Source organism: Acartia tonsa, chromosome 3 (genome assembly GCF_053477335.1).
Source record: "Acartia tonsa isolate MP-2025a chromosome 3, ASM5347733v1, whole genome shotgun sequence".
Taxonomy (NCBI): Eukaryota; Metazoa; Arthropoda; class Copepoda; order Calanoida; family Acartiidae; genus Acartia; species Acartia tonsa.
Genome location: NC_137262.1, coordinates 9,991,565 through 10,010,390, shown reverse-complemented (window position 1 = coordinate 10,010,390; position 18,826 = coordinate 9,991,565). Strand labels below are relative to the sequence as shown.

The following is an 18,826-nucleotide window of genomic DNA, read 5'->3' as shown; positions in this document are numbered from 1 at the left end:
TGAAAATTTTCACATGATATAACCATATCAATAAAATTTGACTGTATATATCTATAATACAAAGTAGAACGATGTCTGTCCGTCTGTCTGTCCGTCTGTCTGTCCGTCTGTCTGTCTGTCCGTCTGAAGCTTAAGATCTCAGTAACCACTGAACCGATTGTGCTTTACTCTTCAGGGAATATACATACTGGTCCTGTGATGGTTTTAAGCTATTTTCTTTGGGGGTGGGACACCCCCAACCCCCCAAAAAAATGAAAATACCCCCCCCCCAAAAAAAAAAATTAAATTTTTTTTTACTTTGTCTTTTTAAATCTAAAATACGAAAAATTAAGTTGATCAAACCTCTTGGGGAAAAGTCCCTAGAGGCTAGGGGCGAAGCCGCTAGTCTATAATACAAAGTAGCTTGATGTCTGTCCGTCCGTCCGTCCGTCTGTCTGTCCGTCTGAAGCTTAAGATCTCGGTAACCACTAAACGAATCGGATTCTACTCTTCAGGGTATATACCTATTGGTCCTGTGGTGGTTTTAAGCTATTTTCTTGGGGGGTGGGACACCCCCAACCCCCCCAAAAACAAAAAAATCCCCCCCTATTTTTTTTTTATACAAATTTTTACGAATTTTTACGAATTTTACGAATTTTCACGAATTTTTACGAATTGTGCGAATTCGCCAGTTATTTACAAAAATATGCGATCCATTCGCATTTTCAGCTGGGTAGGTAATAGAAGATGTAATTATACCTCTTGGGGCAAAGCCCCTAGAGGCTAGGGGCGAAGCCACTAGTAAATTTATATAAATTATCTAATATATAACTATAATACAAAGTAGTTTGATATCTGTCCGTCTGTCTGAAGCTTAAGATCTCGGTAACCGCTGAACCGAATGGGCTCTACTCTTCAGGGAATATACCTACTGGTCCTGTGGTGGTCTTAAGCTATTTTCTTGGGGGTGGGACACCTCCAATATTATTATATTCGTCCTTTTTTATCATTTAATAAAAAATATTTTCTAGATATTACATTTTAAAATTAAGATTTGGTAAGTTAATAATATTTCAAGTATTACTTCTAAACCCATTAATATTCGCTGGATTAAAACGGGTTCTCAGCCATGCCTTTAGCCCCTATGTCTAACAAAATTGGTTAAATATTATAAGTTTTCATTTTAATATCTGCGGTAAGCTGTCAATAATACGATGTGATAAATAACTATTATAATATATAAACCTAGATTTTTAAACAATTTTATTATTATAATCATATTTTGAAAATAGAGGAAAATGATTTTATAATTTTTGATATTAAAATGTGGGTTAGAATAATCCATCATCGCTTAGTTGACCTCCTAATATTCTCATAATAAAGGAACAGAGATTGGGATCAGAATTATTAAATGTGTGAGAGGATCAAAGCTTGGAAGAAGTTTCCAATCATTCTTTCGCTTCAAAGTTTAACAGCTACCGAAGGCAGAATTTCACTCTAATGCCCTTACAAATTTTCAAATGAAATTAATTTAAATTTCTTATTATATTTTCTAAAAAACTAGAGTAACGTTTTCTTTAAAAATAATAGAATATTAGTTCGCTCAAATTGCTTTGATGTTAAAATAAGTGTTTTTTATGCTTTTTTTAGGGCTTGGCAGCCGTGCGTCCTCAAAGCCTCAAATTTAAACCCGTTTGGATGCTTTGATTTTTTTAAAAAAAGGGATTACCTTATTTGCTGATTTAATAAAATTGCAAAAAAGGTTGATATCTCTTAGGCTTTCAGGCGGTTGACAAGCGGCTGCCGAAAACTGTTTTTTTAAAACTATTTTATATATCGGACCCCTAGCCCTGGAATGGTATGCTAGAATTTTGTGTTTATATTCATGTTGGATAATAATTCATGATTATGCGTTTTCAGTGACACATTATGTAAACAAGAGATCAACACAAGGATGACAACATCCATAGAAGCGAAGCTCAACAAAAACTACAATCGGACAAACAAAAACTAACGGACAAACTGTAAACTAGAAACGAATCTAAAATATTAGTACAAACAAAATATTATTTGAAGATTTATACAAAACCTTTTTCAAAATTACTGAAACACAGAATGCTTAGAATAGACGTACTTACATTATTTAGGATGTGATTAATTAGATACTTTACATGTTTAAATTCCCAAAAATTTGCATTCAAAATCAACTTCATAAGAAAATGGATTTTCAGGTAATAGTTATAGAACTTCTATGCTTTCTATTTTGCAACTTTCTTTACCGTTATAGGAATCAGCATACAAAGTTTTAAAATGATATTACAATTATAACATGCTAAGATTAACGACGAATGTTATCTGTTGTACAAGGACGAACAGACGTGCGTAAAGTACCAACCCTAATTGTATAACAGCCTCGCTTTTGACAAGAAATCAAGACAAATAGCAACTCTCGACAAAGAAGAGAATAAATCTGTGTAACAATTTTTGCATATTATTATGCAAAATCTCTCTGGAGCCATAAATGCAGAGAAGAGCTCAGATTTGCAATCTTCCCTAAATGAAATTTATTATTTGCAGACAGATATTTATCTTTTTTCTAATGGTTATAGTGCTTTGGAAATATAAAACTTTTCTTTTCTTTAAATGATAACAAAATTAGTTTGTAAATAAAAAAACACTGGGCCTTTTGTGTACAAACAAACATACAATCTGTACATCTATAATATTTTCTGAAGAAAAAAAGCCAATAAAATTGTGCGACTAGAAATGTTTTCTTTCTGATATATTTTTAGCAGAAATAAATTTAAAACCCAAAAAATTCATCTTTACATGCACACATACATCCTACTTTGCTTGGTCAGACAGACGTTATATTACTGCAATTATAACATAAGTAACGACCACAATTTTTTTATAATTATCGTATCCAACCAAAGTGAATTGAAAATCCAATATAACATTGAAAAAATACTAAAAATTATAAAGAGTCACAGTCACATATGCATCCTATTATTTTGGCATGTAGACATCTAATTACTGTATATATTAGAAATTATTTTCAAAACAGTATGACAAACACTGTTTATGAAAATTCTGAAAGGTATTTAAAAACCTTATCATTATTAGCTCAATGAATGCCGCGCTCGTACACTTTGTTTTCATTTAAAATCAGCTGATTTTAAAATATGTAAACATTGCGAAATGTGGTACTTGTAGGCACAAGTTATAAATTTTATTAAAAATTAATTTCAATATTATAATTAACTGTTTTTAATGTTAATATACTTTATAATAAGTTTTATTCAGAAAAATGTCAGTTTATCGATGACACATTGATAAAAATGTGAGAGTTCTCAAAAAAAGAGCCATTTAAAATGGTAGCTCCAACAATAGACGTGGGGACCCTGGCTATAATAGGAAAAATTTTACAGTTTGGATGAATTTAATATATATAGTTTGGGTTTTTGTTTAAAGTAATTAAATTTAAAAATAGAAACGTAACATTTTATACGTGTTTAAAAGCTTTTCTATAATTAGGGTCTGTCTGTCCGTGATCGACGGTTAGCTTTTTTCGTGAATCTAGGCATGTTAGAATTTTCCTATCGATTCCTTTAGTAGTTAGAGGTAAGATTTAGAAAGCGTAGCAACTCTATAATCACTACCAGAATGCCCGTACATCCATTTTAAACATGTTGATTTTTTTACTTTATTAACTACAATTTTTTGTGATCTAATTATCCGATTGATATGAGTTTTGGTATATTGATTCCTGAGACAACAAAGTATAATGTTATAAGTGAAGCAATTCTTTAATCAAGTCCTAAAAATGTAAGTATGTCCATAAACGTTATCCTGAATCAAGCAGTTTTTCAATAAGTGTAATTTCCGTTTGTCCTACCGTTTCAGTGTTTCGCTTTTTTAGATGCTGTCATCCTTGTTAAAAAGTAAAACTTAGTACTATTAATGCAAGTAGAGAGAGAATAATTTTAACTCCCAACTTTATTAAGATATTAAAGAGAAAATTAGGAAGTAATTAACTCTGTCTGTCTGTATGTAAATGTACATAATATACTAATAAATATAATTCAGCAAATTACATTAATATCAATTAACCTTCACCAATTTACAGTACACTTTCCTTTATTATATTCTATTCCTTAAGGCGATTACTATCTTTTTGAGGTTAGCGAGATCTTTAACTATGGACAACCTGTTACTTTTTGTATTAAATTATGTGTATTTCTTAAAATGACTAACAACCATAGCGTTCTCTAAAAAATACTGGCTTAACTATTGAACTAATATCGCGTTGCATTGGTAAAAGAATTCCTACAAAATTAAGCTCTTTGATATAAGATTACAAACAAGACTGTAAAAACTTATCTAGTTTTAACTGTAACTGCCTCATGTTGCATGGGATATTTTCTTGCAAGAATCATTTGGGCTGCCTATGAAGGAAGGTAAGATTGTCCTTTTAATATAAAGAAGCTTCCTTAAAAATGATAATCAAATTGTTTGAGAGATATTTTTGAAAATATGACAACTAAAATATGTTAGGGTATACAATTAACGTGATTGATAAATATTAAAAGATTATAATTAATTAGGTATACGGTAAGTCGTATTGACAGTCTCCTTTTTTGTGTATCTTATATTTAGCTCACATATAACTTCCTTAAATCTTCTGACGATTAGAATCAGGTTAAAATTTTGTGGTAGGGGACACGGCGAGTTAAATCACTACTAATTGGATTTCTGCTATGTAAGAAATTTATCCAATAAAAATCAGGGTTGCCACATTTTGTCGATATATTTTCCCAAAGTTTATAGTGATTTTTTACATGTAATAAAACAATTTTTGAAGTTAAATTATAGCTTAAGATAAAGAAAACTAGTTTATTTATGTATATTAATTCTTAAATTAACTGCTTTATACATAAAATTTCTCAAAAATGACGACTAAAGTTTAAGAATTTTAAAGTCTGATAATCTTTAAAATAGAGCTTTTACACTCATTATTTTGAAAATATTTAAAAGAAAATGCATTTTTAAATATACCCTAGCAATTTCTTTTCATTCTGATAACTAAAACCAACTATCTTAACACTTTTTAAAAAAGGGGGTCATTTATGTAATTATTTTCCATAAGGTATGTGTTCTTCAAGACTTTAAAACATGAATAGAACACTAAAACTTGGCATGGAAGTTGCTCTAATATGGTAAAATGTTGAACTGTGAAGAAATTTTATTGAAACCACCCCTTATATCAAATTTTCATATCGAAATTTGCCAGGGGATTGATATACCTTCCTACACCCTGTTTTGTACACTTTCGTTTTTGACCCCAACTCCCTACAAAAAGTATTGAAATTGTGAAGAAATGGCTGCAAAACTGCTGTTGCCGCCGAAAACTGTTTATCCCCCCAAAAAATTTTGCTTGTTCTTACTTAATCAGACAATTTTGTAAAACTTTAAGGCTAAACAAGTAAAATCAATGTCCTAGTTGGACCCAAGTATAACTGAGATAAGCAAGCCTAAAGTAGAAACCAATCCATTGCTTTGAGCTAAGAAGGAAAGCTGAAATTACGGGTAAGACGGTACTAACCACTACCGCACGTAGTATAGCTTGATATCTTATGGTCAGACATGGATTTACACAGTCATATTTAAAGTTTTAATTTGTGCTTTAGAAATAAGTTAAAGTGCTCTTAAAACAGAGTAATACATGGACATCCAAGCTTTTTCATTTTTTTATCGGGGGGGGAGGGGGTGGAAATTGTAAATTAAAACTTTGGGGGTAATCTTTATAACATAGAGGCAATGACGTCCAAGCTATTTTTTATTTGTAATTTTATTTTTATATTATTTTTTAAAATTTATCTTCATTTGAATATTATAAAGAAGGAATCTGTAACATTAGGATTTAAAAAAACACTTAGCAAAACATTTAAATATTTTTTTTTTTTGGGGGGGGGTGAATTTAAAAAATTTATATATATTCCAAAGTCTAAGAAAGGAGGACGAAACCACATGTAAAAAAATATTGAAATATTTATGAAAATATTCAAAAGTTTCAAAGTGGCAACTCTGTTTTGACAATATTCTTACGCGGCATTCACGCGTATTCCCAGTACATGTAAATGTGTACAGTTAACAACACGATTACAATTAATTCATATACAAATGTTCTGTGATAATTTGACACTAAGTGACTTTAGAACTCTATAGCATTTGTGTGATGTTTGATTTTTCATTTGAGAAAAGGTAACAGTCTAAGTTACGGTGGGGATACTTCAATTATGAAAAAATTCTCCCTTGTCTCAAAAGCAAAAACTAGTAAATAAATTAGGACACAGTTAAGAATGAAAATCTGTCATGCAGTCAACATCCCTATTAAAATTGAAATTTTAAAGGCATGTCCTCCCCTTTGTTCATCCCCTAATGGTTCAATCGCTGTGCACGCCACTGATCAAGATATCTCCTTACAGTTACAAGTTTTTTCAGGAGCAAATCTCCAGACTACATATACTGCGGGAAATGTCACCAGCTGGTAGGACAGAGCAGCACAGTCGCACCACATCAAGTAGGATACCATGGTGGACCTTATAATCAAGGGAATTATCCTGGAGGACAGTTACTACCGCCTCCTGGTAATAACAGTCAACCTTTAGCACCTGGGAGTCACAATGGTTTAAATCAAGGTTACTTATTAAAAGCGAAGGTTTTCTACAATTAGGGTCGGTCCGTCCGTACGTGACGGATAGCTTTTTTCGTTAATTTAGGCACATTAGAATTGTCCTATCGATTTCAAATTTTTCATGGTGATTCCTGTAGTAGTTAGATACAATTAAGAAAGCGTAGCAACTCTATAATAATTATCAGAATGTCCGTACGTACATTTTCAATTATATGTTGATTTTTTCACTTTTTTAACAACAAATTTCTATGTGATTTAATAATCCGATTGATATGATTTTTGGAGTACTGATTCCTAATACAATAAGGTACAATGCTATAAGCGAAGTATCTCTATAATCAAGTCCTAAAAATGTAAGTATGACCTTAAACAGTATTCTGTAGTTGAGAAGTTTTTCAACAAATATACGTATAATTTTGTCAAAATTTTTATATTAATATTTTGCATATTCAGTTCTGACACTCTACAAGAATTAATGTTCGTCTGTTCTACCGTTTTAAGGCTTCGCTTTTATGGATGTTGTCATCCTTGTTTTATCAGGATCAATGAATCTGAATTTGATTATCTCCATGCGTAATTGGTTTATTCACTATTGTCAATTTTCAAGTTAGGTCACGTGAAGTAATGTTTGCTAATGTTTTAGTGTAAATGAATTAATGAAGTTATGAAGAAAAAAATTCTCAACTTTTTTCATTATTCAGACAACATGTACTCCAATCTTGCTGGAAGTCAACAATTTCAAGGTGATGATGATATTTTAACAGTGAAGTTCCACTATAAATCCATATGTCTGTCCGTCTCTTATTTGACATGCAAGTGGGGAAAGGTAATATTTTTAAAAGGAGTATATATGACTTTTGCTAAAAACCCAGCAATTGACGAATTTAGTAGATTTAATACTGGGTAATCATTTGCACAGGAAGTCTTCAAACAAATTCCAGCTGTCTGTTTTTAAATAGGATAAAGAAAATCAAATCCCACCTCCCATAGCATAACGGACGGACAGGTAATGTGATTTTGTTAGTAAAAAAAAAACTTACAAAAATAATATTTAGGTCCTCCAATTAATCTGCAACCTCCAGAGGTGTCCCACCAATCTAATCAACATATCTATCAATCTCAGGTTAATTTTGTACATTTTTATGTGATTGAACTTTTAGTATTATACTCTTAGGATTTTTATTCAATTTTTTTTTTGAAAATTTGAGTATCCCCTTTCCCCCACCTCCCTCCCCTCCGACAAAAAACTGTATCATTGGCCGCGTCGCTCGGCCCCCTGGCGTACCTAGCCGCAGCGCTCGGCCCTCTAGCCTGCCTAGCCGTACAAAACTTCCCAATATTTTTAAAAATTGCCAAGAGGATAACGCCAAATTTTTTTTGTGTGTGTTCCTGTTTAAATCTCGAATATATTGGAACGATTGGCCTACTATCACAGGAGAACACTTATTGGAAAACCAATGTTCAGAGAAGCTAAGCTCCAATAATTATATCTACAACTGGGCAAATAGTTTCCCATTGTTCTCGACTATACAAAAATATGTTAATTGATTTATATTTATCTTTGATTTTTCCTCTTGATTTTATCGTTTCTTTTTGGAACTTTTTTTTGTAACATGTGGATTGTTAATTCAGGCGGGTAAGGATATGTCAATGAAAAAAAATATTTATTGCATCGTATTATAAACTTATTCTGCGGGTATCAAAATGAATAATTATAAGATTAAAACCAGTTTTTTTAGCCCTGAAGTGCCAAAGGCCTTGGCTAACAAAACTGGTAGCAATTTTATGATCTTTATCTAAATATTCGTAGAAAATTGTCTGTAATACGATGCTGTACAGATTTTTAAAGTTCGACTGAGAACCGGTTCTAATCCACCGGATATTAACCGGCTTCGAAGCCAAGATTGATTCATCGCATTCTATAGCTGCTGCAGATGTGTAGGGTTGGAATCTTGTTCCTTTCATACCTTCAGCTGTTGTATCTGTTGCGTGACATTATTATTGGGAGCACGCTGAATTTCTTGGTCCATTATAACCCATTTTTTTACTAACGGATCCTCTCCTGGAGGCCTCTAGGAGAACTTGTGGCTGTTCGTTTGTCCCTCTGTCTGAATAATTAAAATTTTATGGATGTTGTTTTGCTACCAACTTCCAAAGTATGAATCCAGTTTATTTCAAATAAGTTTTTCAATCTATAATACAAAGTAGAATGATGTCTGTCCGTCCGTCTGTCTGTCTGTACGTCCCTTAAGCCCAAAGCCCCTAGAGTCTAGGGGCGAACTTTGTATCTAGAGTTTAAAGGAGTAGTTACACGAAATGCATTTTAACAACCAAACATTTTTTTCTGTTCAATGGTTTAAACTACATACAAAGGCCACATACGTATTTGTAAGAATATCAAATTTCTACCAGGTAGTTTTAAAAATACCAAGACTTAAAAATCATATTCTTTTGATATTTGCAACTTATAGGTATGGCTGTCCTGTTTAGTCATGTCTAATTGTTAAATATTTATTGTAAAAGAAAATTATATTTGTCTTATGGTATACTTGAATCTTATGCTTGAAATCATTTTTCTGAAATTTCATGCAACTATCCCTTTAATATTAGGGCTGAGTAATCAAAGTTACATTTATCAGACATTATCTTGCAAGTCGGAGGAAGTTGGCAATTCGCAGTTTTAAGCATTACTTTTTTATGGCAATCTACTTGAGCTACTGGCGGCGAAATATATAGAATGCAATGACAGTTACCATTCTTCTATAAAAGTAACAGTCTTGAGCCTAAGATCTCGCTAACTTTTGGACGGACTAGGTTCTCTTTAACATTGAAGATTTCTTGAGGGTAAAATTTACGAACGAGATTAAGTATCTATAAGCACTTTCAAGCAGTGAACATTTCATTAAACCTTGGTCCAGCTTAATTTTTTTCGTCCATTTATCTATATTTATCGGAAATCTAGTAAGTACATACCTAAAAAAAAATGAAATCATTGCTGGAAGATGTTTGCTCTAATTTGTGCATTGTCCTCTTTGATAAAATTTTTATGCTTACAGAATATTTTTTTTAGTTCTATGTATATAACAAACTAAATAGCTTTTTTACGTTCTAATAATGATACAAGATGATTTTTCCTAACATTACATTTAACTCATTAGTATTCTCTGTCTTAAAGCTGTTAGACCCAAATTACTTTAATTTGACCTAACCTATAATTTGAGTTACTAAGGATCCGGACTGGCCCAGCACACTTCTCATCACATTTAAGATTAGGATCAAACGGTTCATTTCAAGATTGTTGTTTGTTTATTTGCATATTTTAGATGTTTGTGTGGTTTAGTCTGAGAGAGAAGGGAAAATGGGCTGTTGATTAAACTAGTCCCCATAGTTTTATAATAACTGTTTCTTATTAGTTAGCTTAACAACTTTGGAGACTTTTAATGAATACCGAGTGTCCAAACGTTTCAGCCATTAAGTGTAATCTACAGAAGGGGTAATTTTGTTTGTATTAACATTTAGGATGTACATCAATTTATCGGCCATTGTCTTATTCCTTTAGAACCCCAGGGTTTAGTCTTGTGAAATATGTGAGTGTGTGTGTTAAAGTTTGTGTACACTACAAGTCTGGACAAGGAATTAGTCTGAAGGGGGTCTTCATTACATGTTGCAGTAGTTTTAGATTAATATATTAGTTTTCGTTTTTGGCACCATTTCTTCCTTTTTTTGATAGGCTACTGTTGTTGTTTTAGTTGTATTGGTATGAGGGGTGAGATACAACTTATGAATGTATTTGGCATGAGCTCCATATCATAATTTTAGATTTATAATTCAAGATGAGATAGCTGCTGACTCTACACAATCTTTAGTCAAAAGTAAAGATGCTAATAATTAATCCTACTGCTGCTGCTCAGAAGAGCGACATGAATAGTTAGATTAGCGGGTGGGGAGCAAAGGGGGAAGTCCCCCCATTTAAATTGTAGTTTTTATAAGAAATGGTTTCGACAGCCCTGTACAACGGGAAGTCCAGTACGTAATACAGTGGCGCCGCCCCGCAGAAGTTTTAGCATTTCTTAGGAGGTTGATGGTACCCTCCTCCAAAATAGATATAATACTTTTTAGGACCTATGAGAAGCTTCACTGTAAAGGAGAACCGTACCGGTTCAGCAGTTAGCAAAATCCTTTAGAACAGACAGACAAAGATCCTATTACTTTTATATAAGGATATTGTGTGTAGACTCGAACTTTCTACCTTAAGAACTATGTCTGTCCACTTTCTCACTGAACTTCTGATAGGCTACTCTGACTAATAATGGTTTTAGTCACAAGGTGTGAACACCATGTTAAGGCCTGAGGAAATTCAATATTCACATGTCAAACATTTGTGTTAATATTTAATCTAATATCTTTTCCTTCAAAGATCCGGGTTTACACTATTTTACATCCCTTATAAAGTTACTAGCGGCTACGCCCCCAGAGGCCTCTAGGGGCACTTGGGGAGGAGAGAGTCGAATTTAATAATTAAATTTCTTATTTTATATTTTAAAAGAAAAAGTAAAAAAAAAAATTTTTTTGGGGGGGGCTAAAAATTTTTTTTTTTTTGTGGGGGGATTTTTCATTTTTTGGGGGGGGTTGGGGGTGTCCCACCCCTCAAAAAAATAGTTATAAACCTTCCCAGGACCTATGAGAAGCTACCCTGTTAAGGAGAACCCGATCGGTTCAGCGGTTAGCGAGATCCTTCGTTACAAACACACAGACAAACACACAGACATCCTGTTACTTTAGTATATGGATAGCTGTCCCTCTATTTTTCAGACGCGCAGCTAATACAATATAAATAGCTTTCTTTCCGTTGCGATCTCAATTTCACTCTATTAGCAATATAAATTGCACAGTCTAAACCTTTCAGTAATAACAAAGGCCAGTCTGTACTAAAGTATCTAAGCTTTATTTACCAAGAAGGAAGGGGAAAAGGGGCTATTTATTATACTAATCTCCAAAGTCTTAAAACAACGTTTTCTTAACAACTTTGGAGACTTTTATCGAATTTTGATTGGTTTCTTTATTAAGTTGAGTGTCCAAACATTTCAACCACTAATTGTAATCTACAAAAAGGTAACTTTGTGTATCATCATTGGAGATAAGCATTAATTTAACGACCATTGTCTTATCACTTTAGATCCCTGATTTTTTACACAGGTTTAACATAGTCTAGATTCTAGACTATAAAAACAGCATTATCCTTGTTCTTATGGCCGTATCTTACATTTTTTTCTATACTCATATCTGTGTTGAAGATATCTAAACGGAAATTTGATATATTTATGAATATTTGCTTCAACTGTGTCAATCTCTTATGTCAAAAGATAATTTTCCAGATATTGTAAAATATGATGTTTTATACAAAAATAAAATAAAAGTTATTTATCGCATCGTATTATAGACAGTTTTCCACGGATATTAAAATGGAAAAATATAAGATTAAAACTGGTAATAATTTCTAATATGATATTCTATGAAAATTGTCTTTAATACGATAATATACATGACTTATTTATGGCTGAGAACCGGTTCTAATCAAGCGGATATTAATCGATTACAAAGCCAAGAAACTTTCCATCGAAGCGTATGTTGTTGGTTTTCCATGATTATTAAATACAAAGTTTTTCTACTTGGGAGACATTTTTATTTCATTTATTACAATTAACAAAAAAATATTAAAAATTCCATGATTTTTTGTAGGGTGCAATCAATGTACTGCCAGATGGACAAGCACAACCTAAGAGAGCTAGTGGCGCAACAATATCTCATGGTCAGAATGAGTCTGTCGTCTTCCAAAGGCTGGGAATCAATCGGGCAGCTTCAGAAGAAAAGCTATTTGAAATTGATGCTAAGGAATTAGAATCTGCGGCTTTCAGCCCTGCTCAGGTTGGTAATCAGGGACGTCAAAGGGGGTGGGTAAAGGGGTGATTTGATTACCCCCCCAATTGAATTTGATTTTTAATTTCCCCCATCCCCCAAATAAAAAAAAGCTTGGACGTTCTTGCTTCTATGATATAAAGATTACCCCTAAAATTTTAATTTTCATTCCCCCCCCCCCTCAAATAAAAAAGCTTGGACGTCCTTGTTGGTAATACAATGTTTTGTGTTTGTTTGACTTTAGTAACATGTTTGATCAAAATTGATTGGTGAATATTATTCTATATTTTTTGACGCTTTTAAAAGTAGTGCATAAAAAAGTGTTACCTTAAATTGTGTGGTGTATATTTCTTTAATTAAGTTGAATTTTCTAAATTATTCCTCAATTTATATCATGAAAATCCTATACCTAACTTGAGCTTACTCTTATTTACCTAACCTTGGATTTATTATGGCAGGTGTCCTACGTATATGAAACCTCACAGTAAGAGGAATTAACATCATCACATCTGTCTGAATACAGCATTGATATATATGTGATCAAAACTCTATTTCTCTTTTTCCAAGTTATTTTAATTAAAATTTTAGACTTGGGCTCCACCAAATTCTTTACTAAACAGCTCTGGTGTCGAAGTTTTGAGTCCCCGTCAGCAACCAATGAATTTACAAATTGCTGGTCCTATAGATATACAACAGTCACCAGGAACAAATGCTTAAACATTGTCTTTAAGAGAAGAGTCAATAAATAAGATGTTAAGTATTATGTAAAGTTAATACATTAAGAAAATTGCTTGATTATTTAAATAAGAAGATTTCGGTTTTTAAAATCTAGGTAGACATTGTTAAAGTCATAAAATCTCTACTATGTGCAATTAATCACTATCATTAAATCTCAATTTTATTTAATCTAAGCCTTCTAAGATGTTAAAATGTGCTAATTAGGGTTATCTTATCATAATTTTTTGGAAAGATGATAAAAAATAAGTATTGATCAAAAGGTTTACTTCACCCCCAACACAATCCGCCATTGCACCAGACAAAGCCACCACCCCAAATGATAAATCAACAAACCAATACTAGTCATAAGGAATAAACAATTTCTTGAATTAAATGGTTAGATTGAAGATTACATAAAATTATAAAGTTTGTAGTTTTGTAAATATTCTATACTCTGTTTTGAAGATTTGTTTTCAAATAGTTCATATTACTTATGTATTTTAAAGTTCTACGGTTATCCTATAATAAGAAAAAAATGATCAGGACTTCTAAAAAGTTTTGATCAATGATAAGTTTCTTTTAAAATAACCTGTTTTCATTTTATGTGACCCAAATCCTGTGAATGAATTTTAATGGTCTGGTGCCTACTATGCATAATTTACCTTTAACCCTGAAAGAAAATTTACTAGGTTTCAAGGATGAAATCAGGTCTTCTAAATTGCAAAATTTTAATTCTTTCTCTTGTCTCATTTTCTTAGGTGAATTATTTGCTTGGGTGGGTGATTTATATATAATAGAGAGAATTGAGTGAAATTTAGGGGAGTTAGAAATTTGCATTTCTATTGCAAACTGCAGGTTCCAGCCAGGGTAGGATAAGGGATATTCATTGCCATGCTGGTGAGAGAGAAAGACAATAACAAGTTTTTTTTATCAAAATATTTAGTAAAACGAGCTGTAATTATATAAAGGCTTCATAGGTATGTATGATAGAATTCTATTTTTAAAAAGTTATTTTTATTTTATAATTATCTTATTTTAATAAAGAAATTAAAAAAGATAGGTAGCTAGTTATAGATATATAGGTAATAAGCTTTGGTTTGAGATTTTAAAGACATATTAAGGGAAGTGATACAAAGATTCCTAAGTTAAAGGGGAAGGAAGGAAAGACTATGCATTGTAACAATACACATAAACCATAAACACAATGCTTGAGTGATGTTCATCAGAAACATAGAACTGAAATGATACTGTATTTGCACCAATATATGTACATGTGCATCTTCTATTTACTTACATACATTTTCTCTTTCTTAATGTAAATAAAAATAACAGCATATGATAAACTTGAATAAAGGAAAGATAAAAATATGCTTTTTAAATTATCATGCAACAATATGTGTGGATATTTATTAGTTAGAAATTGTTGTTGTAATTGTCAGAAAATAGAAAACAGTCATTTAACACTTTCAAGAATGCATTATACAGCATCAAATCTTCAAACAGGTATAAAAATTAATATACACTTAAATAACATTATTGAAACTACAAAGAAATGAGAAAAGGGCACAGAGATTCATAATCAGGGCGACCACTGCATACTATATATACTATCTATACTATATAGGATGAATTTGGATACTATATCATACTATATGACCAAAATTTACTATATATACTATATATTATTACCTATACTTGACCAAAATTTACTATATATACTATATAATATTACATATAATTACAACAAAAAACGAATATTGTCAGTTTTGTGACAACGCCTCTTAAGGAGCGCGTTGTCTTATTTTCACAGTAGGTCTTCTTCTATTTCTAGCCCCTGCGGGGGGCTCAAAAGATACTGTGATACGACAAAAATGCATAAAGCTCTAGGTACAGTATAAAAGAGATGAAGAAAATCCTTTAAAATATATTTTTGTTTGTGATTATAATTTAAATATCAGTTATTTTTCATAGAATTAACTTAAGGGTGAGGGGGAAGTTTTACCACTTTCGCTTACTCGTGATTATTAGGCTAGGTATCAATGTGAGACTATAGGTTATTTGGGATAAAAGTTTACTTTTGGGTAGTAGTTCACTTATATTTAATAATTTATTTGGATAAGTTTCCAGGTTCAGGTGCTGCAGGCTAAAAGGTGGTTTCTGGACAGGTAAAAAAATTGTGAAATTTAGACATCAACTTATTAAACAGAATATGCATCTTTCAGGATGTTATTAACATATCCGAAGAAAAAATTAAATTGGCCTCCAAGTTCTGATCCTGCAGGCCACCAGGTCCACTCTGGTCTGGTAAAAATTCAAATTTTTTGTTTGAAGAGTTAGAGGTCAACCTGTAAAATATGCATCTCTTTGGATGTTATTAACATATCTGAAAAAAAAAATTAAAATTATCCCCCAGGGTCAAGCCCTGCAGGCCTCCAGGTCCACTCTGGTTAGGTAAAAAATCAAATTTTTTATTTAAGAGAGGTCAAATTATAAAACAGAATATGTATTTTTTTTGGATCTTATTAACATATCTGAAGAAAATATATAAATCAGCCTCCAAGTTCAGGTCCTGCAGGCCTTTAGGTCCACTCTGAACAGGTAAACAATCAAATTTCTTATATGAAGAGTTAGAGGTCTATTTATATAACAGAATATGCATTTACTTGGATAATATTAACATATCGGGATCCAAATTCAGGTTCATTCAGGACAGGTAAAAGACTCAAATTTCTTATTTGAAGAGTTCAAGTTCAGGCTTCCAGATTTTCTCTGGACAGAGTCTACATGGAAGCCTGCAGCACCTGGACCTGGAGGTCAAGTGTATTTTTTCTTTAGATATGTAAATAACATATAAAAAGATGCTTATGGTGTTTTATAAACTAACCTCTAACTACATAAATAAGAAATTTTGATTTTTACCTGTCTAGAGTCCACCTGGAGGCCTGCAGCATCAAAACCTGGAGGTCGGTTGTCATTTTTTCTTTAAACATATAAATAGCATCTATAAAGATGCTTATGTTGTTTAATAAACCTCTAACTCCTTAAATTTAAAATTTTTATTTTATGCGTGTACAGAGTCCACCTGGAGGCCTGCAGCTCCTAAACCTGAAGGCCAATTTTATTTTTTCCTTCAAATATATAAAGAACATCCAAATATAAGCTCATTTTGTTTAACAAATATACTATGAACTGTTCAATTGAGGAAAGTTTGATTTTTACCTGTCCAGAGTCTGCAGGACCAGAACTTAGAGGTCGATTTTAATTTTTTTCTTCAGTTATGTTATGTTAATCCAAAAAGATGCATATTCTTTTTTATAAGTTGACCTCTAAATAGTCAAATAAGAAATTTGAATTTTTTACCTGTCCAGAGTGGACATGGAGGCGTACAGGACCAGAACTTGGAGGCTGATTTAAATTTTATCTTCAGATATGTTAATAGCATTCAAAAAAATGCATATTTTGTTTTATTAGTTGGCCTCTAACTCTTCAAATAAAAAAAAATATCTAACCTGTCCAGATCGGACCTGGAGGCCTGCAAGATCAGAACTTGGAGGCCTATTTTAATTTTTTCTTCATTTATGTTAATAACATCCAAACCTGAACCTGAGACCTATCCAAAAAATGATTAAATATATGTGAAATACTAACCAAAAGTAAACTTTTATCCTTAATAACCTATAGTCTCACATTAATACCTAGCCTAATAATCACATAATAATAATAAGCCCCTTCTATGTGAAATTGCTTTGTTAACAGCTATGCTTTGAGTTATTATTGATAATGTATAATGTATATACTATGTATTACTTAATAATTCTAAGTCCGAAGGGAGGGTTGGGGGGAGCGGGGAAGACCCTAGTCCGCCGGCATATTTTAAGGGTGTCGATGATACCCATGACATCATACCCTCCCCCAAGTTAGAAAATCCATGTTTTAAAGATATTTATTGATGTTAAGTAAAGTTGAATAAGATCTATGTCTTGATGTTAAGGTGTCTAAAGAAGCGTCTCATTGAGACGGACATTTTGGCGTGTTTCCATTTTTGAAGAAAGGTGAATGAAATAAGCCTCCATAGATAGGTTCATCCTTGTTGTCATTCGTATAACTGTTATAGTTCTTCTACTAATAAAAACTTATTCAGGTACCTTATCAAGGAACCCGGCCTGTCAAGATGACGAAGAACCCCATAATCAAATAATTGACATGGGTATGTTGATCCCTTTTTTGCATATCATAATGTTTATGCTATTATATCTATTCTATAACCTCCACTAGGTGGTAGTGGTGCAGCCGCTAGTATGACTATATAAGTTAGCTTTTGATTATTGATAAGTTATTAACAATTAACAAAAATTAGGTTCAAATAATAGGATAAAAAGATAAATCTAGATTAACATCTGTAAAAAAAAACATAGTAAAGCAAACAACAAAGATCAATAGCAGTGGCGTGCACAGGGATTTGTCAAGGTGGTGTGCAAATCTGTCTTTCCAAAAAATTTTGATACCCACCTTAAATCAAAAACCATACACCTTTATTGGAAGGAGGTGTCTGTGCGCTAATTTTTGTATCCCCCCTCAGGTACACCCCTGTTTAATACAGAGTTAAATATTCTGTAGAAATAGATATTGAATATGTGGGTGTAGTGACAGGGGAAAATTTTTCGTCAATTTAGGTTGCTAAGAGTATATGAAAATCTGGTGCAATATCCAATTAATAATAATATATTAATTTATATAGATTAGATGTTGTACAAATAAACAAGAAGGCTTGTTTTTTTTTCTTCTGTACATTCAATTCTGTTTTGAATTTTTTGTTTAAGTTTCTTTGTGCTTTTGGTTTGGTTGCAGAAAGATGTACCCATCCACAATACTCCCACCCTTGGAAAAAATCTTTAAATTGGACAATCCAAAACCACTAAAAAGTCAAAAAGTAGCCTTTTTAATTTTCATTTTTTGCTTAATGTCACCACATTTTGGGTGGGAGCCAAAATGTTAAGGTATTTTTGTTCAGATAGGACAGTTTAAAGAAAGCAAATAAATGATTATTGGTGATAAGTTTTACTCTTTGACAATTTTTTTAACTTATATTTCAATACTAGTGTATATTTTAATATGTTTTCATAAGAAAATATTTTACATATGTTTCTTTTATAAACACTAGCGGCTTCGCCCCTATCCTCTAGGGGCTTCGCCCTATATAGTTATGGGAAGTAAACCCTCCTTAATAGAAATATTCAAAAAAATTATTCTTTGTTTAATTACTCTGTGGTAAAATTAAACCCAGGTTGTGCGCTTTAAGCACAAAAATTTTAATTTGTACAAATTAAACCCAAAAATTTCAATTCGTAAAAATTAAACCTAGGTTGTTCGAATACACAAAAATTAAAATTAAAAAAAAAAATATTTTATTTTTTTTTTTTGGGGGGGGGGGTTGGGGTGTCCCACCCCCCAAGAAAATAGCTTAAAACCACCAGAGGACCAGTAGGTATATTCCCAGAAGGGTAGATCCCAATTTGA

General features: G+C 32.1%; 1 protein-coding gene across 1 annotated transcript in view; it reads left to right on the top strand.

Moving 5' to 3' along the window:
• The first annotated feature begins 3,251 nt into the window (after positions 1-3,251).
• LOC145313267 (uncharacterized) overlaps positions 3,252-18,826 on the top strand; it is a 58,372-nt gene continuing 42,797 nt past the window's right edge. Inside the window, exons 1-10 of the mRNA XM_080152587.1 lie at positions 3,252-3,396; positions 4,367-4,439; positions 6,484-6,680; positions 7,378-7,419; positions 7,732-7,799; positions 12,416-12,601; positions 13,181-13,296; positions 13,592-13,679; positions 14,749-14,812; positions 17,451-17,516. Coding sequence (XP_080008713.1) covers positions 3,354-3,396; positions 4,367-4,439; positions 6,484-6,680; positions 7,378-7,419; positions 7,732-7,799; positions 12,416-12,601; positions 13,181-13,296; positions 13,592-13,679; positions 14,749-14,812; positions 17,451-17,516 — 943 coding nt within the window. The 5' untranslated portion in view covers positions 3,252-3,353. The remainder of the gene's footprint in view (positions 3,397-4,366; positions 4,440-6,483; positions 6,681-7,377; positions 7,420-7,731; positions 7,800-12,415; positions 12,602-13,180; positions 13,297-13,591; positions 13,680-14,748; positions 14,813-17,450; positions 17,517-18,826) is intronic.